Source organism: Gamsiella multidivaricata (assembly GCF_025024155.1).
Source record: "Gamsiella multidivaricata strain RSA 2152 chromosome Unknown BC939scaffold_4, whole genome shotgun sequence".
Classification (NCBI taxonomy): Eukaryota; Fungi; Mortierellomycota; class Mortierellomycetes; order Mortierellales; family Mortierellaceae; genus Gamsiella; species Gamsiella multidivaricata.
In genome coordinates, this window is record NW_026251712.1 from 630656 (window position 1) to 644469 (window position 13814).

At 47.7% G+C, this 13814-nt stretch overlaps 6 protein-coding genes across 6 annotated transcripts; 2 read left to right on the forward strand and 4 right to left on the reverse strand.

Annotated features, from left to right (window-relative positions):
- Positions 1 to 1167: 1167 nt before the first annotated feature.
- BC939DRAFT_188747 (uncharacterized protein) lies at positions 1168 to 1803 on the reverse strand. The gene has a single exon (XM_051550510.1). The coding sequence runs from the start codon at positions 1701 to 1703 to the stop codon at positions 1290 to 1292; it is 414 nt and encodes a 137-aa protein (XP_051417034.1). The 5' UTR covers positions 1704 to 1803; the 3' UTR covers positions 1168 to 1289.
- A 1406-nt stretch (positions 1804 to 3209) lies between these two features.
- On the reverse strand, positions 3210 to 5230 carry BC939DRAFT_419129 (60S ribosomal protein L7). Its single transcript, XM_051553049.1, has 3 exons — positions 5196 to 5230; positions 4239 to 4350; positions 3210 to 3936 (listed from the first exon to the last, which is right to left on the reverse strand). The coding sequence occupies exons 1-3, from the start codon at positions 5201 to 5203 to the stop codon at positions 3310 to 3312; spliced, it is 747 nt and encodes a 248-aa protein (XP_051417035.1). The 5' UTR covers positions 5204 to 5230; the 3' UTR covers positions 3210 to 3309.
- Positions 5231 to 5620: 390 nt separating this feature from the next.
- BC939DRAFT_391981 (ARF/SAR) lies at positions 5621 to 6964 on the reverse strand (the record flags this gene model as incomplete). Its single annotated transcript, XM_051552000.1, has 3 exons — positions 5621 to 5925; positions 6202 to 6294; positions 6817 to 6964. 3 exons carry the CDS (start codon positions 6962 to 6964, stop codon positions 5621 to 5623), a joined length of 546 nt encoding a protein of 181 aa, XP_051417036.1.
- Positions 6965 to 8136: 1172 nt separating this feature from the next.
- Positions 8137 to 9210, reverse strand: BC939DRAFT_473112 (uncharacterized protein; the record flags this gene model as incomplete). Its single annotated transcript, XM_051558327.1, has 3 exons — positions 8137 to 8154; positions 8225 to 8521; positions 8614 to 9210. The coding sequence occupies 3 exons, from the start codon at positions 9208 to 9210 to the stop codon at positions 8137 to 8139; spliced, it is 912 nt and encodes a 303-aa protein (XP_051417037.1).
- A 910-nt stretch (positions 9211 to 10120) lies between these two features.
- On the forward strand, positions 10121 to 11229 carry BC939DRAFT_489315 (uncharacterized protein; the record flags this gene model as incomplete). Its single annotated transcript, XM_051559412.1, has 5 exons — positions 10121 to 10256; positions 10288 to 10317; positions 10470 to 10753; positions 10845 to 11129; positions 11171 to 11229. 5 exons carry the CDS (start codon positions 10121 to 10123, stop codon positions 11201 to 11203), a joined length of 768 nt encoding a protein of 255 aa, XP_051417038.1. The 3' UTR covers positions 11204 to 11229.
- Positions 11230 to 11424: 195 nt separating this feature from the next.
- BC939DRAFT_189451 (uncharacterized protein) lies at positions 11425 to 12537 on the forward strand. Its single transcript, XM_051550514.1, has 3 exons — positions 11425 to 11496; positions 11874 to 12368; positions 12459 to 12537. Exons 2-3 carry the CDS (start codon positions 11910 to 11912, stop codon positions 12459 to 12461), a joined length of 462 nt encoding a protein of 153 aa, XP_051417039.1. The 5' UTR covers positions 11425 to 11496; positions 11874 to 11909; the 3' UTR covers positions 12462 to 12537.
- The last annotated feature ends 1277 nt before the right edge of the window (positions 12538 to 13814 follow it).

The window sequence follows — 13814 nt, forward strand, 5'->3', positions numbered from 1 at the left end:
TCCGACTCCGACTCCTGCATCTTGCTTCAACCTCAATATCATGAAACGTCCACGGCCGCTGCGCCATCGGCTGTTGAAACTGCCTCACCGTCTCCAGTTCTGGCGTCGTCGTCGGCGTCAGCGGGGGCCTCCACACAGAATCCAGCCACTTCCTCACCCTCGACTCTGCCACATGATGCCTTAACGACCCTTGCTCATGCCACGCCCGCCCACTCCCGCTGGAAATCCCGTCCTTGCAATCCACGAACCACTCTCCGCAGACATAACACGGCGACTTGCCCTCATGGTCCTCCACGCCATCCGTCCCACAATAACATCCTTTCGTGAGGTCGCATCCACAGGTCTCCTTCTGAAACGATTGTAGGATCTCGATCAAAAAGGACATGGCCTTTGCGCGCGTCGAGAACTGAAGTGGATAGTAAGGATTAGTATCGGAGCTACTGCTGTTGTTGCTATTGTTGTTGTTGTTACTAATAATACTATTGCAGCGGGTAGTAGTTGTAGTAGTAATGGCCGATGTTACTGTCGAAGGTGGTATTGGTGTGAAATAGGATGATCCGTTTACGCGCCTGGATCCACATGGCGTGCTTGGTGCCGAGCTCACTGCTGCCCCCTGCGATCGAAGAAATTGAGATCTCTGGCACTCCTCGGCAAGATCTAGCACGAACCGTTCCCTGAATACCGAGGGGCTGGTTCCCCTCACTGGCGGTGCTGAAGAGGGCAAGGCCATGCAGGACGATACAGGTGATACTGTGGCTGTTGCAGCTACAGGTGTGGATGGGGCTTCATATGAGGGAGGCGGCGTTATTAAAGAAGAATTGCATGGTGATGATGATGACAACGACGACGATGATGATAATGTTGTTGTTGCTGAAGATGCTGTGGTCGAGGAAAGTACAGCTGTAGTGGGGTAGGAGTATGTAGCGATCAGGGGTGAGGAGGCGGTCATGGTCTCGAGAAACTGAGGTAGGTTGTCGAGTGCATACGCCAGATCCTGTCGGTTACGCCAGGTTGGTAGGTGGGCGAAGTAGGGGTTCTTGGACATTGTTCTTGTGTCTGATTGGCTGACTGCTGATATAATAAAACGTGGATTGGGCGAAGCAGAACGGATTTATCGGACACGATGTTACATGAGTGAGGGGAATCGCGAGAAACAACGAAGGGGAACGGGTGGAGAGGAGGGATCGGGAAGACGCGAGAGGTGGATGGCTAAAGAAGATGAAGAAGGGCTGATGAAGGGAAAAAAAGGAAAGGAAGAGGAGGATACTGTCAGTAACGAATCGCACACGTCAGAGCAGATCGTCAGGAAAGGTGTGCAGGCGCATGAAATATGCCCATAAGCACCTGCAACTGGCTCGCACTTTTATTTGTCGGCCTTGTCCAAGACAACTAAAAAGGAGGGGGACTATTGGATGTAGGAGAGTAGACGACGTGAAGACAACCCGAAAGGGGGAAAGGTGAAGGAGGACTGGGGGTCGAAATATGATATGGCACAAAACACCAGGTGGAGTGGAGTGTGATCGGGAACAACCAATGAAAGCGCAGCCCCTTCTGTTTGCTGGTTTTTTTTTTTTTTTTTTTTGCATTATCCATGGTGCATTTGAGTAGATGGACACAAAGAAAAGGTGGGAAAAGAAAAAGAGACGGTTGAGGGTTGTTGCTGTTGCATGCAAAGGAGGGCAGCGGAAAGCTGAGAGTAACATGAGACGGAACGTAAAAAAAAAATGGCCATTTGTTCACGAAGGGGATGATGTCCATTTGATTAGCATCCCAAAAGATAAAAGAACAGTCTGCTCCCCATGTTTCTCTCCAGCGTTACCAAAAAAAAAAAAAAAAAAAAAAAAAGACGCAGGAGTAGCCGAGTGACTAGGGGAAATTATAGTGTTCGGGCAAAGACAGTGCGAGACAAATGAATAACAGTAGAAAACCAAGGGTTGGATTGGAATGCTGGTTGTTTGAATAAGTAGGGTAATTTCTGTTTGTACGATCTGAACCTGGACCTGAAGCACTTCTGTTCCCCACGTAGAAAGCAACGTTTTTTTGGATTCTAATTCAATCTGAGCGCTGCTCCTCTTTTTTCTTTCTCGAAAAAAAAGAGGACCCGGGTTGAACGGACGAACACACGGAGACGATTTTTCCCAGTAAGCCGATGGGAGTGCGACTTAATGCAATGTTGCAAGTGGTTCGTAAGGGGGACGATTTGATCTGCTTGTGCATTAGGAGACAGAAAGGAGAAGTAGGGGAATTCAATTTATATGGAGTGTATGGGATTATTACTGAGATACTCAGCGTAATTAACATGACGCACCACCAAGAATGTATGTCTCCTACCCAAGCGTGCCTCTGCAAGCGCTGCCCAAAGTAAACGCGAGAAAACCACAGGAATGGTAGACAGTGTATATAGCTCTTACGAGAAAGGGGTGATAGGAAAGAAGCAATATCAGGGACCCATTGAGCAGGAGCAAGAACAGCTTGAATGGCACTCTCTTTACGTTACCTCTTTGACAGCGTGTAACCAAGTTGTGTGCAGCAACAAGAAAGAAAATGTAGAAGTTTTTTTTCCTCTTTCCTCTTTCCTCTTTCCTCTTTCCTTTTTATTCCACGTCCAGGTGCTTTCGCTTTCACTGGCAGGTCGAAAGCACAAAAGAACAAAAAAAAGAGAGTAGTAGGGCTGAGATGACGACAAGGGGGGGTTAGTGGTTCAAAACATAGAAACCACCTATCTGGTCATGGTCATTATTCAAAAAAAAAAATGGATCCGCTGTCTCCGGCGTGAATCCAGATCTTGATGTCTCTTGTGATCTCGCCCAAGCTATACGAGGACCTGCTAGCCTAGGCTACCTACTATGGATCGAGGTACGATTTCTTGGCCCTTTTTGTTTCTTTTTGTCCACAGCTTTTGTTACTACTGAGCCTAGGATGAGATCGAATGGATCGCAAGTCGAACCCAATGGCCAGATCACGCTCGCTTACACATTGAAGGGCCATTTCTCGACAACGGACGAGAATTGATATTACAAATAAAAAGGGAAGAGGCCAAAAAGCGTGGTTCAAAGGGGGTAATAATATGATGTGATATGATATGAAACGCGACGTGCTATAATAACGCACATCCTACCGAGGGCACTAGAAATCGTTTTTACCGCTCTGCAATTGCGCAGACAGGAGGCGTGACACTCATCTGGATAACTCCGCTGTAAAAGTAAACAAGTGGGAATTTTTTTTTTTTTTTTTTATTGGTTTATGCATTCACAAAATAGCAAACGACAAGAATTTTGAAAGGCCACCATAGAAGATAACATGGAGAACTTAGTTCATCTGGCGGATCAAGTTGTTGATCTTGGTCTCGCGGTCACCAGAGTCACCACCCTCAATGAAGTGGAGAGCCTTCTTGTTGGAGAAACCACCAGTGGCGTTCGACAACTTGAAGGGCCACAAGAAGTTTGAGGCCTGCTTGAAGTTGGGGCCGACGGTGTAGATCTCGTGGATCAAGTCCTCCATGCAGACAATGCCGAACTTGCCAAGGGACTTCTCGATGATCGAGTTGTCGGTCAAGGGGATGCGCTGCTTGTTGACCTTGCCGTATCCACGCTTGTAGATCAACTCGCGGACGGACTTGAGGTTGGGCTCACCGTAGGCAACGTAGGGGTTGATCAACTGGAGCATCTGGGTGGTAGCACGGGTCAAGCGGACAAAGACAGCGTTGTTGATCTGGAGAAGACGCAACAACTGGAGGACCTTGCGGGGCTTGGGGGCAATGTGGTTGATACCCTTGATGCGGATAACGAAGGCGAGCTTGGGCTGGGCAGGAACGTAGAAGTTACCGCTGGCCTTGGCCTGACGACGGAGACGGATCTCATCACGCTCCTTGGCGCGGTACTCGCGGACGTACTGGTCGGCGCGCTTGAAGATGACCTTGCGCTGAGCCTTGCGGGCCTGTTGACAAATGAAAAAAAAACAGAAGATGACCCATTAGTTTTCCATGTCACAATAAATTAATGAGCGGTCAAAATCCTCCAACCAGCCAGCAAGCAAGCAAACGATGGCAGTTGGCATTTGTTATCAGTCCCGAAAGATGGTATAATGTTAGCAACATTGCCATTGGCTAGCCACAAATGCTTGAAGCTTGTCATCATTAAATGCCCTCCGTTGAAAAGGAAGATTGCCATCATTTGCTTGCTATGCAGTGCTGGATTGAAAAAAGAATTTTCGGTGACAATAAAGAGCGCATAAATTACCTTGCGGGCAGCGGCATCAGCGGTGCGCTTCTCAGCGGCAGCCTTATCCTGGGTCTTTCTCTTCTTCAAGAGGGTCTCGGGAACGAGGACGTGCTCAAGGGTGGGGGTGGTGCTGCAGATGGAGAGAAAATGAGCAAGAAGAAATGACATTAGGATTCAAAAGGTTCTCGTCGGACTGCCAGTATCTCATTTCTGATTCACAGAGAACGTCAAAGGGCAATGAAACCAGAAGACAAAAGTATCACCCTTGTCAACCAGTATCCATTGCCGGGGGACAAGACGTCAAAGATAAAATGCAGAAAGAAATAAGGATTGACATCCGACGAATTGTTTTAATTGGAGTTGGGCTTCAACTGCTGTTCAGTTCACTTCCTAGGCATTGAAGCCTTGGTTGTAAACTGGGTTAATTGCTCCCTTGTCACACTGCCACGAAGTGTCAGCACAACCGAGATCAATAACCGGCAAGTCGAAGATCAAGTGCGAGAAAAAGAACTCGACTCAATTGCCCATCACACAACAACGAACCCCTACACGTTTATTTCCTTGGAAGGAAAAAACGGTCTGGAATACGACGCCATATATACTCGACTTGACCATGGAGGGGCTGAATGTTAACATCTGCATTGTAGAATTTACAATGAGAATCGAGATCCAAGCGACTGAAAACCTCCAATGGCTGACGATATGGGTCACAGAATGCATTTCAAGCAGAGGGAATGCAATGAAGCAAGTCCCTGAACTCAGCACCCCAGGTAGATGGTGGATTGAATCAGCGCATCCGAATTGAATGAGCTTCAAACGGGTAATGTCGATGTCTTTCCGCTACCATCGTCATATCCCTGGGAACAAGCATCAACAAGAGCGGTGTCAACGCTCTGTTTTTGTCCTGTAGTCCACGTCTTTTTGCATCAATCCTGATAGGGGAAACGATAGGGTAGGGGGTGTTCTTGTCCTTACGTAGTCATCTTGAGATATGTGTGAAAAGGAAAGAGAAAAGTCTTTTCCGTGTTTGTTTGTGTCTTTTGTACCCATCAAAAAAAAAACGAAACAGGTCACATCACGTGCAAGGCCAAGGATCTCGGACCATTTGCTCTGGTCTGTCGTTTTATGGACCAACTAACCTTCAAACACGCTATAGAGCTCTATCTTGACTATTGACGAGTTCCGCTCAGCTGCATACAAATAGTCATACGGAGTTGTAAAAGAATGAATTTGGATGTTTATTTGTATGGCAAAAAGATGGATAAGGGTTCTTCAAGTTCCTCTCCTGGCCTCGTTGTTTATGGTCGGATTGCTCCTGGCTTTCACTTTTTTTTGGATGCTTTTTGTCTTTTTCTTTTTTGCTGTCGATTGGTTGTCCTGAAGACCGCGACGTTAGATGCTTAAACTTTGCGCTTCAAGTTGTTGGACAGCCATTCCAGACCCTCATAAAGGCCATCGCCAGAGGTGGCGCAGGTGGCCTGGATGTACCACTGACGCTGACGAAGAGAATGAAGACCCAGCTTATCGGTGATCTCGGCAGCATTCATAGCGTTGGGAAGATCCTGCTTGTTGGCAAAGACGAGAAGAAGGGCCTCACGAAGCTCATCCTCGTTCAACATGCGCAAGAGTTCATCGCGAGCTTCGCTAATACGGTCACGATCGTTGGAATCGACAACGAAAATGATACCCTGGGTGTTTTGGAAATCTATCGATCATACGAAGAGTGAAAGCAGATGGTTGTCAGTATTAATATTAAATGTCAAAGCCATTGAGTCGGGATGCAATTGTCATCCGAAGGGCGCAGGTGGTTGAAGGAGACATCGTAATTGAAAGGGTTTGTTCCTAGTAATGGTGGTGTCGTCGGTAGGGCTTTCATCCAGTAAATGCTCCTGTTAGTGTATCTTGTTGTATGTTGTGCGGTTGTCGTGGAAAGGTCGGCCGCATAAGCCGACTCATATATGATATAGCGTAGCTCACGTACAATGGCGCCACAAGGGACGGATCTTGTCCTGACCACCGACATCCCAGACGGTGAAGGAGATGTTCTTGTACTCAACAGTCTCGACGTTGAATCCTATAGGAAGCCAGCCGACCGAGTTTCAGTTAGTGATATTATTAGATGCGTGTGATCACAATAAAGGGTAGAAAATAAGAGCGCACAAGCACGCGAACGTGAATCAACAGAAGAGGGCCAGGGATCAGTCAAGTGGCAATTGCGTCCTTCATTAGGATGAGCGCTGTGTGGAGTGGGGAGGGGACATATGACGCGTCTCAAATAGGAGGCCAATGATACCGCGCCAAGGGACACGACTCTCGCCACGCCCATACAGACCGCACCAAAGGGATGATGAGGGTCAGTGAAGTAGGTGTCGAAGTGGAGTTGCCATCTGAACAGATGCTAAAGTCCCTCTCAGCCAAACTGCCGCAGGAGAGCAAGATTGTGTCCCGTGGGCAAGAGGGGAGTGCCAGTTCATCAGGTCTAGTGGGGGCTGTCGTCCCCAGATGCGGCGACGCAAGGAATAAGACGGAAACAGACAAAGCAGCAGAAGGAGCGACCAAAGTACAAAGGAGTTATGGAGGCGTATCATATGCTTACCGATGGTGGGGATGGTGGTGACGATCTCGCCTAGCTTGAGCTTGTAGAGGATGGTGGTTTTACCAGCGGCATCCAAACCAACCATCAGGATGCGCATTTCCTTCTTGCTGAAGAGGCCTGAGAGTAGCTTTGAGATTGACAGACCCATGGATAGTGATGCTGTGTTGGATGTGTTGTTCTTGGTGGGGATGAAGTGGGGTGGAAGGGAAGGAAAGGGAAAAGGAAAAGGGAATGATGGGAATGGGAATAGGAATGGAGAAGGGAGTAAAGAAGGAGGGACAGACCCGAAAGACGAAGTAAGTAATACACAAAAATGTTTAGCAACGTGTCAGCTTCTCCTGCAAACATCCCTTTGCATTCTGAGATGCTCGGAACTGGATACTACCGCAATGCAGCTCTCTCGCCCTCTGCACCGCCGTGCATGGACTCTGGGTCTCATCTTCCCTTTCACAGCCATTTCGTTGTTTTTTAAAATAGTCTCGGGTGAGAGGATCTTGGTGTTTATGATACGTGGCATATGCCTTCCATAGCAGGATACGGTTGTAGACTGGATCGCGCCCCCTCCACGGACCACGTCGTACATTGCTGCGGCCATGGTTATGTTCTGCAATTGGATCCCGTCTTTGCCCAATACTTTCATGTTGGCATCCATCTATTCATCTCAACTGTATTCGTACACTTGAAGAACACTATGCCTGCTCAATCCAGGTGCTGTGCCATTTCATTGTGTCCGAATGGCACTTTAAAATCGATCTTGCGTCTTGTGATTTGCTCGTTGACTCTTCTCCGTGAGCTGCAGATCATCCTCCGAACCAATCTTCATCCGCTGCTCCCTCCTTTTAATCATCTCTCGCCAGGCCGTCGGGAGCCTACTGGCTGCTGCCGTACATCGCCACATCTCCGTATATGTCGACACATACCAATACCGGATCGCAAAACATATGCATAATACCAGCAGGAATACCGCAGCACCGATGCAACCTTGCGCCATAGTTAGAGCATGACCATAATCACATGTTTCGTCGCACCGTGTCTCCCGTGGTACAGTATATAAAGAGGGGGGCGTTTCGATCTCGTCCTGGACTATGATATCGGGGAGTGAGGACCAGTTTGTGGAGGAATTTAGATTCACGTAGACAAGCTGAAGGAAGACGTAGATGATGCCGAAGAGAGGCTGTTGGTTTGTGCTTGATGGGATGATTGTGAGGGAGAAGGGGCCGTCCGTATTGGATGGAGCGATCCAGGGGCCCTGGAGCCGGTCTTTGTGTAAAGTGTAAAGTTGCAGAGTGTTTTTGGAGGATACTGGGTCGATGCGCTGAATCAAAAAAGAGCAACAAGCTGCGTGAGCATTTGTTTGAGCTGCTCGATATAAAATAAGCAAATATGGATGGGAAAGAGCACAACTTACCGAACAGAGGTAATAGAGTCGACCGCTTGCTATTGCAGAAACTGCCGTTCCGTCTAGATAATCGTACGAGCAATCCAGATCCCAGGGTAAAGTGAATGCAGGATTGAGCGTACTGTTCGGACTGACAGTGCTGTTAAAAATCACCGAAGATGAGAATGGGTACACCGCTAACGTCTTATTATAGCGGGGCGATGTTGAGTTGGTATATGGATACGAATTCCCTAGAGCCGTATCAAAGACCGCGTAGATATTATCGTCGCGGATCTTCAGGCTGTAAATGCTGCCGTTGACTTGGTCCTGGTAATATGACGATAAAGAAACAGGAAAGTCGGTTGCATGCTCAGCGAGCTAGAAGTCTTCTGCACGGGACAAGACAATTGAGCTCTTACCAGCAATACTGGGCGGCTGTCGATGGCAGTGCGATTGTTTTTCTCCATTGGCCCAACATCAATAACGGGAGGTGTAAGCAGTGAGTCATTCCTATGAGGAATATAGCGTACTTGATAAAGAGTCTCATTGCCGTAGACTGTACTCTTTGTGTTTAGAAATTGAGCGTGAGGAAATGGATGTCCAATACCGACCGAGATGGCATCGAGCATCGACCATTCTCCGGGGTGGTCGTTGCTGCGCCCATGAGTCGTTTTGCTGTTGTTGAGTAAGGTCGCTTTAGGGTTGTACTGCACAGTCCACAGGTTCGATAGACATTGTGAAGTCATAATGAAAAGGCCCTTATCGTCCACAAAGCACTCTGTACTGATTGAGGGTGTGAGTTCCCGGGGTTCGGGTGGGTTGAATGGATCGAGTTGAGTGAGGGGTACAGTGCTGACAACAGACCAAGAGATGTTGCTGGGATCTTGGGGAAGCTGCTCAGATTTCACGAGAACGAGTAGCATGATAGGTGGTAGTGCTCCAATTTCGGTAGCGTATGCCGCCATGTATATGGTGTCATTGTTGGAGGTAACGCAAGTTGGAAACAGTTTGCCCATGGAGATATATCGCTTTGAGGATGTATATCGAAGATGTGAAGGATTAGGTAACAAAGGAAGTGGAATCCAAGCCGGTAAAAATGAGAAAAGCAAGGAAGGGAAGGATCTCACCTTTTAAATAACTACTGCGTTGTTGAGCAGATGCTATTGGCGACAGAAGGTTAATGCTGTAAGTGGCATGGCCTCTATGCGGCAGCATTTGGGTATCTGCTGGTCTAGAAATAGATGCGGCAAGCGCCTTGTTCGGAGGGCCTTTGTCGGACGGAGGAAGGGCAGTTGCAGTAACTTTGAACGTGGAAACGATCACCTGTTGGACTAGCTGGTGCTTGTCAACAAATTGAACTGGAGGGTAATTCCTAGACTGCCCCTGGAGCGAGGTACATGCTCATGGGTATATTAATGAGCATGGATTATGGACCATTGATCTCAGGGGAAAAATACAGGATTATAAGGATCAGAGCTTCGAGAACATCCTTCGCTGCAGTTGCAAGTAGACTACAGGATGGGGGAGCGCACATCCAGCCTGTCCCTTTAGAGATTAACAGACAATGACCCTCGGTCAAGAGGCTTCCCTATACGGGTTGGCAAGATCAACTTGTTTTGCCACCAAAGTGCTGCAGGATGTGGATGTTTGCGCGACATTCCTATGCTCTGCTCAAACATCCTTCTTGATATCCTGTATGCGTAATTTTTAAGGAAAGACTTACAAATTTAATTTTCTCTCATTAAACTACAACCCAGGCTATTATAAAAATATATCGGTGTGGCTTTTTGTACTTTGATTTGTAATCAGAGGCGACTCTGAAAATCAAAAAAAAGGACGAAATCAATTATCTGACTTCAAAACGCACTTTCAGCACTTCACTATCCATCCTATATACCCTTATACCCTTACAACTTAACACCTTGAATGGATCATCAAGACCAATGGTTATTTGGAAGCCAAAACGGAGAAAGCAGCAGCTCTGCTGCTCGTCAAGGTATTGCAGTTATTTGCTGGAATGTGTTAGTCATTGTCGCGCTCCAAGTCTTAGTCTCTTTTGTATGTACGTACTCTTGACTTTTACTATTGGCTAGGCATAAATACTGCTTATACCAACTACGAGGGTAATAGCAACGCGCAGGATGAAAGCAGCTATGCTGTCTTTACTGAAAGTGGTTTGCTTCCTTTCTCTATGGACAGCACTTGCAGCGTCCTTGTACATTGTCTTTTATCGCAATTCCCTTACATGCAATCTCACCTCCTCCCTGTCATCCAGCTGCCGAAATAGGACAACAGCAATTACTTCCTGAAACATCTTCAGCTCTACAAAAGAGAAAGGCTCCGGAACGCCTGACAGGGCGGGCAGCTAAACAGACTGCTCATAACCAGTCCATGATGACTGCAGCAGATGTCGTTGCGCACCAGCAGCGGGAGCGAGACTATGCTCTTGCAAACGCATTGGCTGAAAGAGGAGCCGAACTACTGTTTGTGGCGGATCGGCAAGATATTCTTGCTGTATCGACGAGAAAACATTACCAACGATACCAGGCACATTGGATGGTCCGTTGCTTGATTCAACAGTACATAATAATCTGATCCGCAAAGCCTTTCGGCCTCGTTATTCATATCTTCATATCTTTGTCCTCTCTAGGCTTGGTGTAGACGTAAGAGATATAACGACGACATGAAAGTTACGCATGGAAAGTTCCTAACCTACGTACAGGAGCTGGTAGCTGATGAAATAGTTCAACATGAGGACGACTACCACAGCATCAGGCCAATACGTATTAATACGACGGCGGATTATGAGGGCGACCTCCCTTCACCTGAAACCATTGATACATATGTGAAGGCTGTTGTTGATCTCTATGAGCAACAAAAGTCCATGGCTGGCCGCTCTATCGCACAAGAGAAAACCTCTTTGCGCACCTGCGGTGTAGGGGGGCTACTAACGGGTTCTATAACTTCTACCATTAGTTCTATTACAACAAGGAATTACCACGCGAATAGGACTTCGGCAAGGGTGTGCTTCGGTCATTTACTGGTTCGCGGTGCAGGGTCCTCCTTAAGATCGGAATGTGTTGACACAAAGGTAAAACAGACTAGACAGAGATAGAAGGAAATAAATATAGCTAGGACTATGTTCCATTGAGAATGATTGGGGGTAGTTGCAAGATATTCACATATATGATGTCCGATGAAGTGAGAAGTCGTGACAATAAAGTCCACCCCTCTGGAGTCGTTGTATGGCAATGTTCGCTGATCAGGCCTCCATTGTACCTTTATAATGCCGTTTCACGAGGGTAAGCCGATGACGGATGCTCAATAATGAGACGATCGGAGATCAGGGAAACATTGCATTTGATAGTGCAAAGGTGGCGAATGATCAAGCTTGGCATTCTCTGTTGGTTGTATCTCGTTGCGTGGGTTGTTGACGACGGCAGTCAGTACCTGTCGATGATGCGGTGTTATCCGGACAATCTGGACGAATGCATACAAGATATATATGTGAAGAAGATTCTGGTTCAGGAACCAGACCGTTTATTCTTTTATTCTGGGAGCGGTGCTCTTCCCCGTAATTTAATATCAAAAGTTCTCATAGGCTTTAGTCCTTTGAAGGTTGAGCGCGCTACTTGACTGATTTCCCTACCCTCCATTGCATCCCTGGCGACCTATCTAGATTTGCGCCTACCTACGTACGTTGGAAACAGCGAGGATGGCGATGTGGGTGGACATCTGTGTCAGGCCATGGCAAAGCTACTTGTATATCACTGATCGTGCTTCGTGTCAAGCGACTAGCATCTATCAGTGTGATGGCTCTTTATCAAAGCCTTTTGTTATTGTGGTAATGCCTTTCTTTATTGTGGAAAGTCTTTGTTATGGTGGTAATGCCTTTTTTATTGTGGAAAGTCTTTTTTATTGCGGAAAGTCTTTTTTATTGCGGGAAAGCAGACATTGCTTCTCGCCTATAAGTATTCTGCCACACACTTCACAGCTTTCTTCGCCACACTTTTCTTTCACCTTTTCACTCTTTCAGCGCAAGCGACACCATCAACAGTACCTTTTCCTATCTTTTTCTACCTTTCGTTCATCATCCTTTCTCCTCATTGCCCTTTGCCCGCAGTTCGCTATCCATATACACCTTCACCCTAGATACTATACGCCTGTAGAAAAGGTAATGTACCCTCCAAGCCTATCCTTCCATATCTTCAGCGTTCTTACGAGAGGGTTTCACTAACACCGCTAAGCTTTCAACCCACCATAGTGATCACAGCATGGGCATAAGAGGCCTTTACAGTGCTCTGAAGAAGCGCGGTTTGGATCCAGTTGCCGCGGATCCTCAGGATTACTAGAACCAATCTGTTGAGGTTGACCTCTTCGGCGCGTTTTATGGATCCCTCGTTCTCCAGATCACGGATGATTACGATCCAAGCAAGGTCCGAGCTGTCGGTCTCACGATGGCAGCGCGTTTGGCGAAGGACTTTACCCCTGCGCAATGTACGATTCACATCGATGGCGCCCCATCCCAGCAGAAGCGAAACGAGCACATCAGGCGAAAGAACAGACTGACAGCGGACCTCAAGAAGTTGCAAGCGAACTTGAAAGTCATGAGAACGAAGTCGTCGAACGGCCAATGGACCTCGAAGAGCGTGGTAGCGAAGATCAAGAAGGGCCTCCGTGATGTATACAGATTTGATACGGCCAAGCTGACACTCCGGGATGTCTTACGAGAAAAGGGGGTTTCTGTCTGCACTTGCAGGACCGAGGCCGACACCTGCATTGCACGCACACTGACCATGACAGCCGGTAGCTTCGTGGTGTCAGCAGATTCCGATCTGTTGATATATCCGTCGGTCACCAAGGTTTTGCGGCCGATCTTCCACGGCTTGGCCTATGCGTTGCACACCAAGGAGAGTGTTACCAATGCACTTCAGGTCCCCAGCGCAGACTATGTGACATTGCTGGGCATCGTGTCCAAGAACGACTATACCGAGAACATTCCCGGCCTTGGAATAGTTCGCAACCTGGAGATCATCCGCGCTCTACCCTAGTCGCCCGATATCAGCCATATGATCGATGCTTACAGATTCATGGCAGCCATCAAACCCCACGAGGTTATCGACCAGAGCCGATTCAAGTCATCAGAAGATATCTTTTTGGATCTCGAGGAGAAAGTGCTCCAACTGCAGCGATTTGCCGTTGCCGCATATCAGCATGCGAGTAGAAGGTAATTTAAGTGCGACACCACTTCATTCACGCACGCGTTGTACAGATATCAAGTTCTCTAACACCTTTTGCATGGCGATGTATGCGTGTATTTACTAGCGCGGTTCCCTTCTACGTTGCGAGGAACTCAAAGCGGAACCAGTTCCGGTCGATCTTTTCAGACAAGAAATCGATCCTACCGCGACAATCGATTGACTTCTCGACTGCCGTACCTCACGATCGCCCACAGCCAAAAGCAAAGCCCCCCGTCAAGACTCGGAAGACGGTCGTGAAGAAGAAGGACAAGAAAAAGAAGAAGAGGGCACTGCCGAGAAAACGGAAAGGGGTGGGCTCTGCCGACCCATCGAACCCACGGCCCACTTCTGCAACTGCAGCGGAGCGCCGCCTCCGCAGG

Coding starts and splice junctions, on each gene's coding strand:
- BC939DRAFT_188747 (XM_051550510.1), bottom strand. CDS start 1,703: ATGTTACTCTCAGCTTTCCGCTGCCCTCCTTTGCATGCAACAGCAACA.
- BC939DRAFT_419129 (XM_051553049.1), bottom strand. Junction 3,937..4,238: donor CTGATGCCGCTGCCCGCAAG/GTAATTTATGCG, acceptor ATTTGTCAACAG/GCCCGCAAGGCTCAGCGCAA.
- BC939DRAFT_189451 (XM_051550514.1), top strand. CDS start 11,910: ATGGCGATGTGGGTGGACATCTGTGTCAGGCCATGGCAAAGCTACTTG.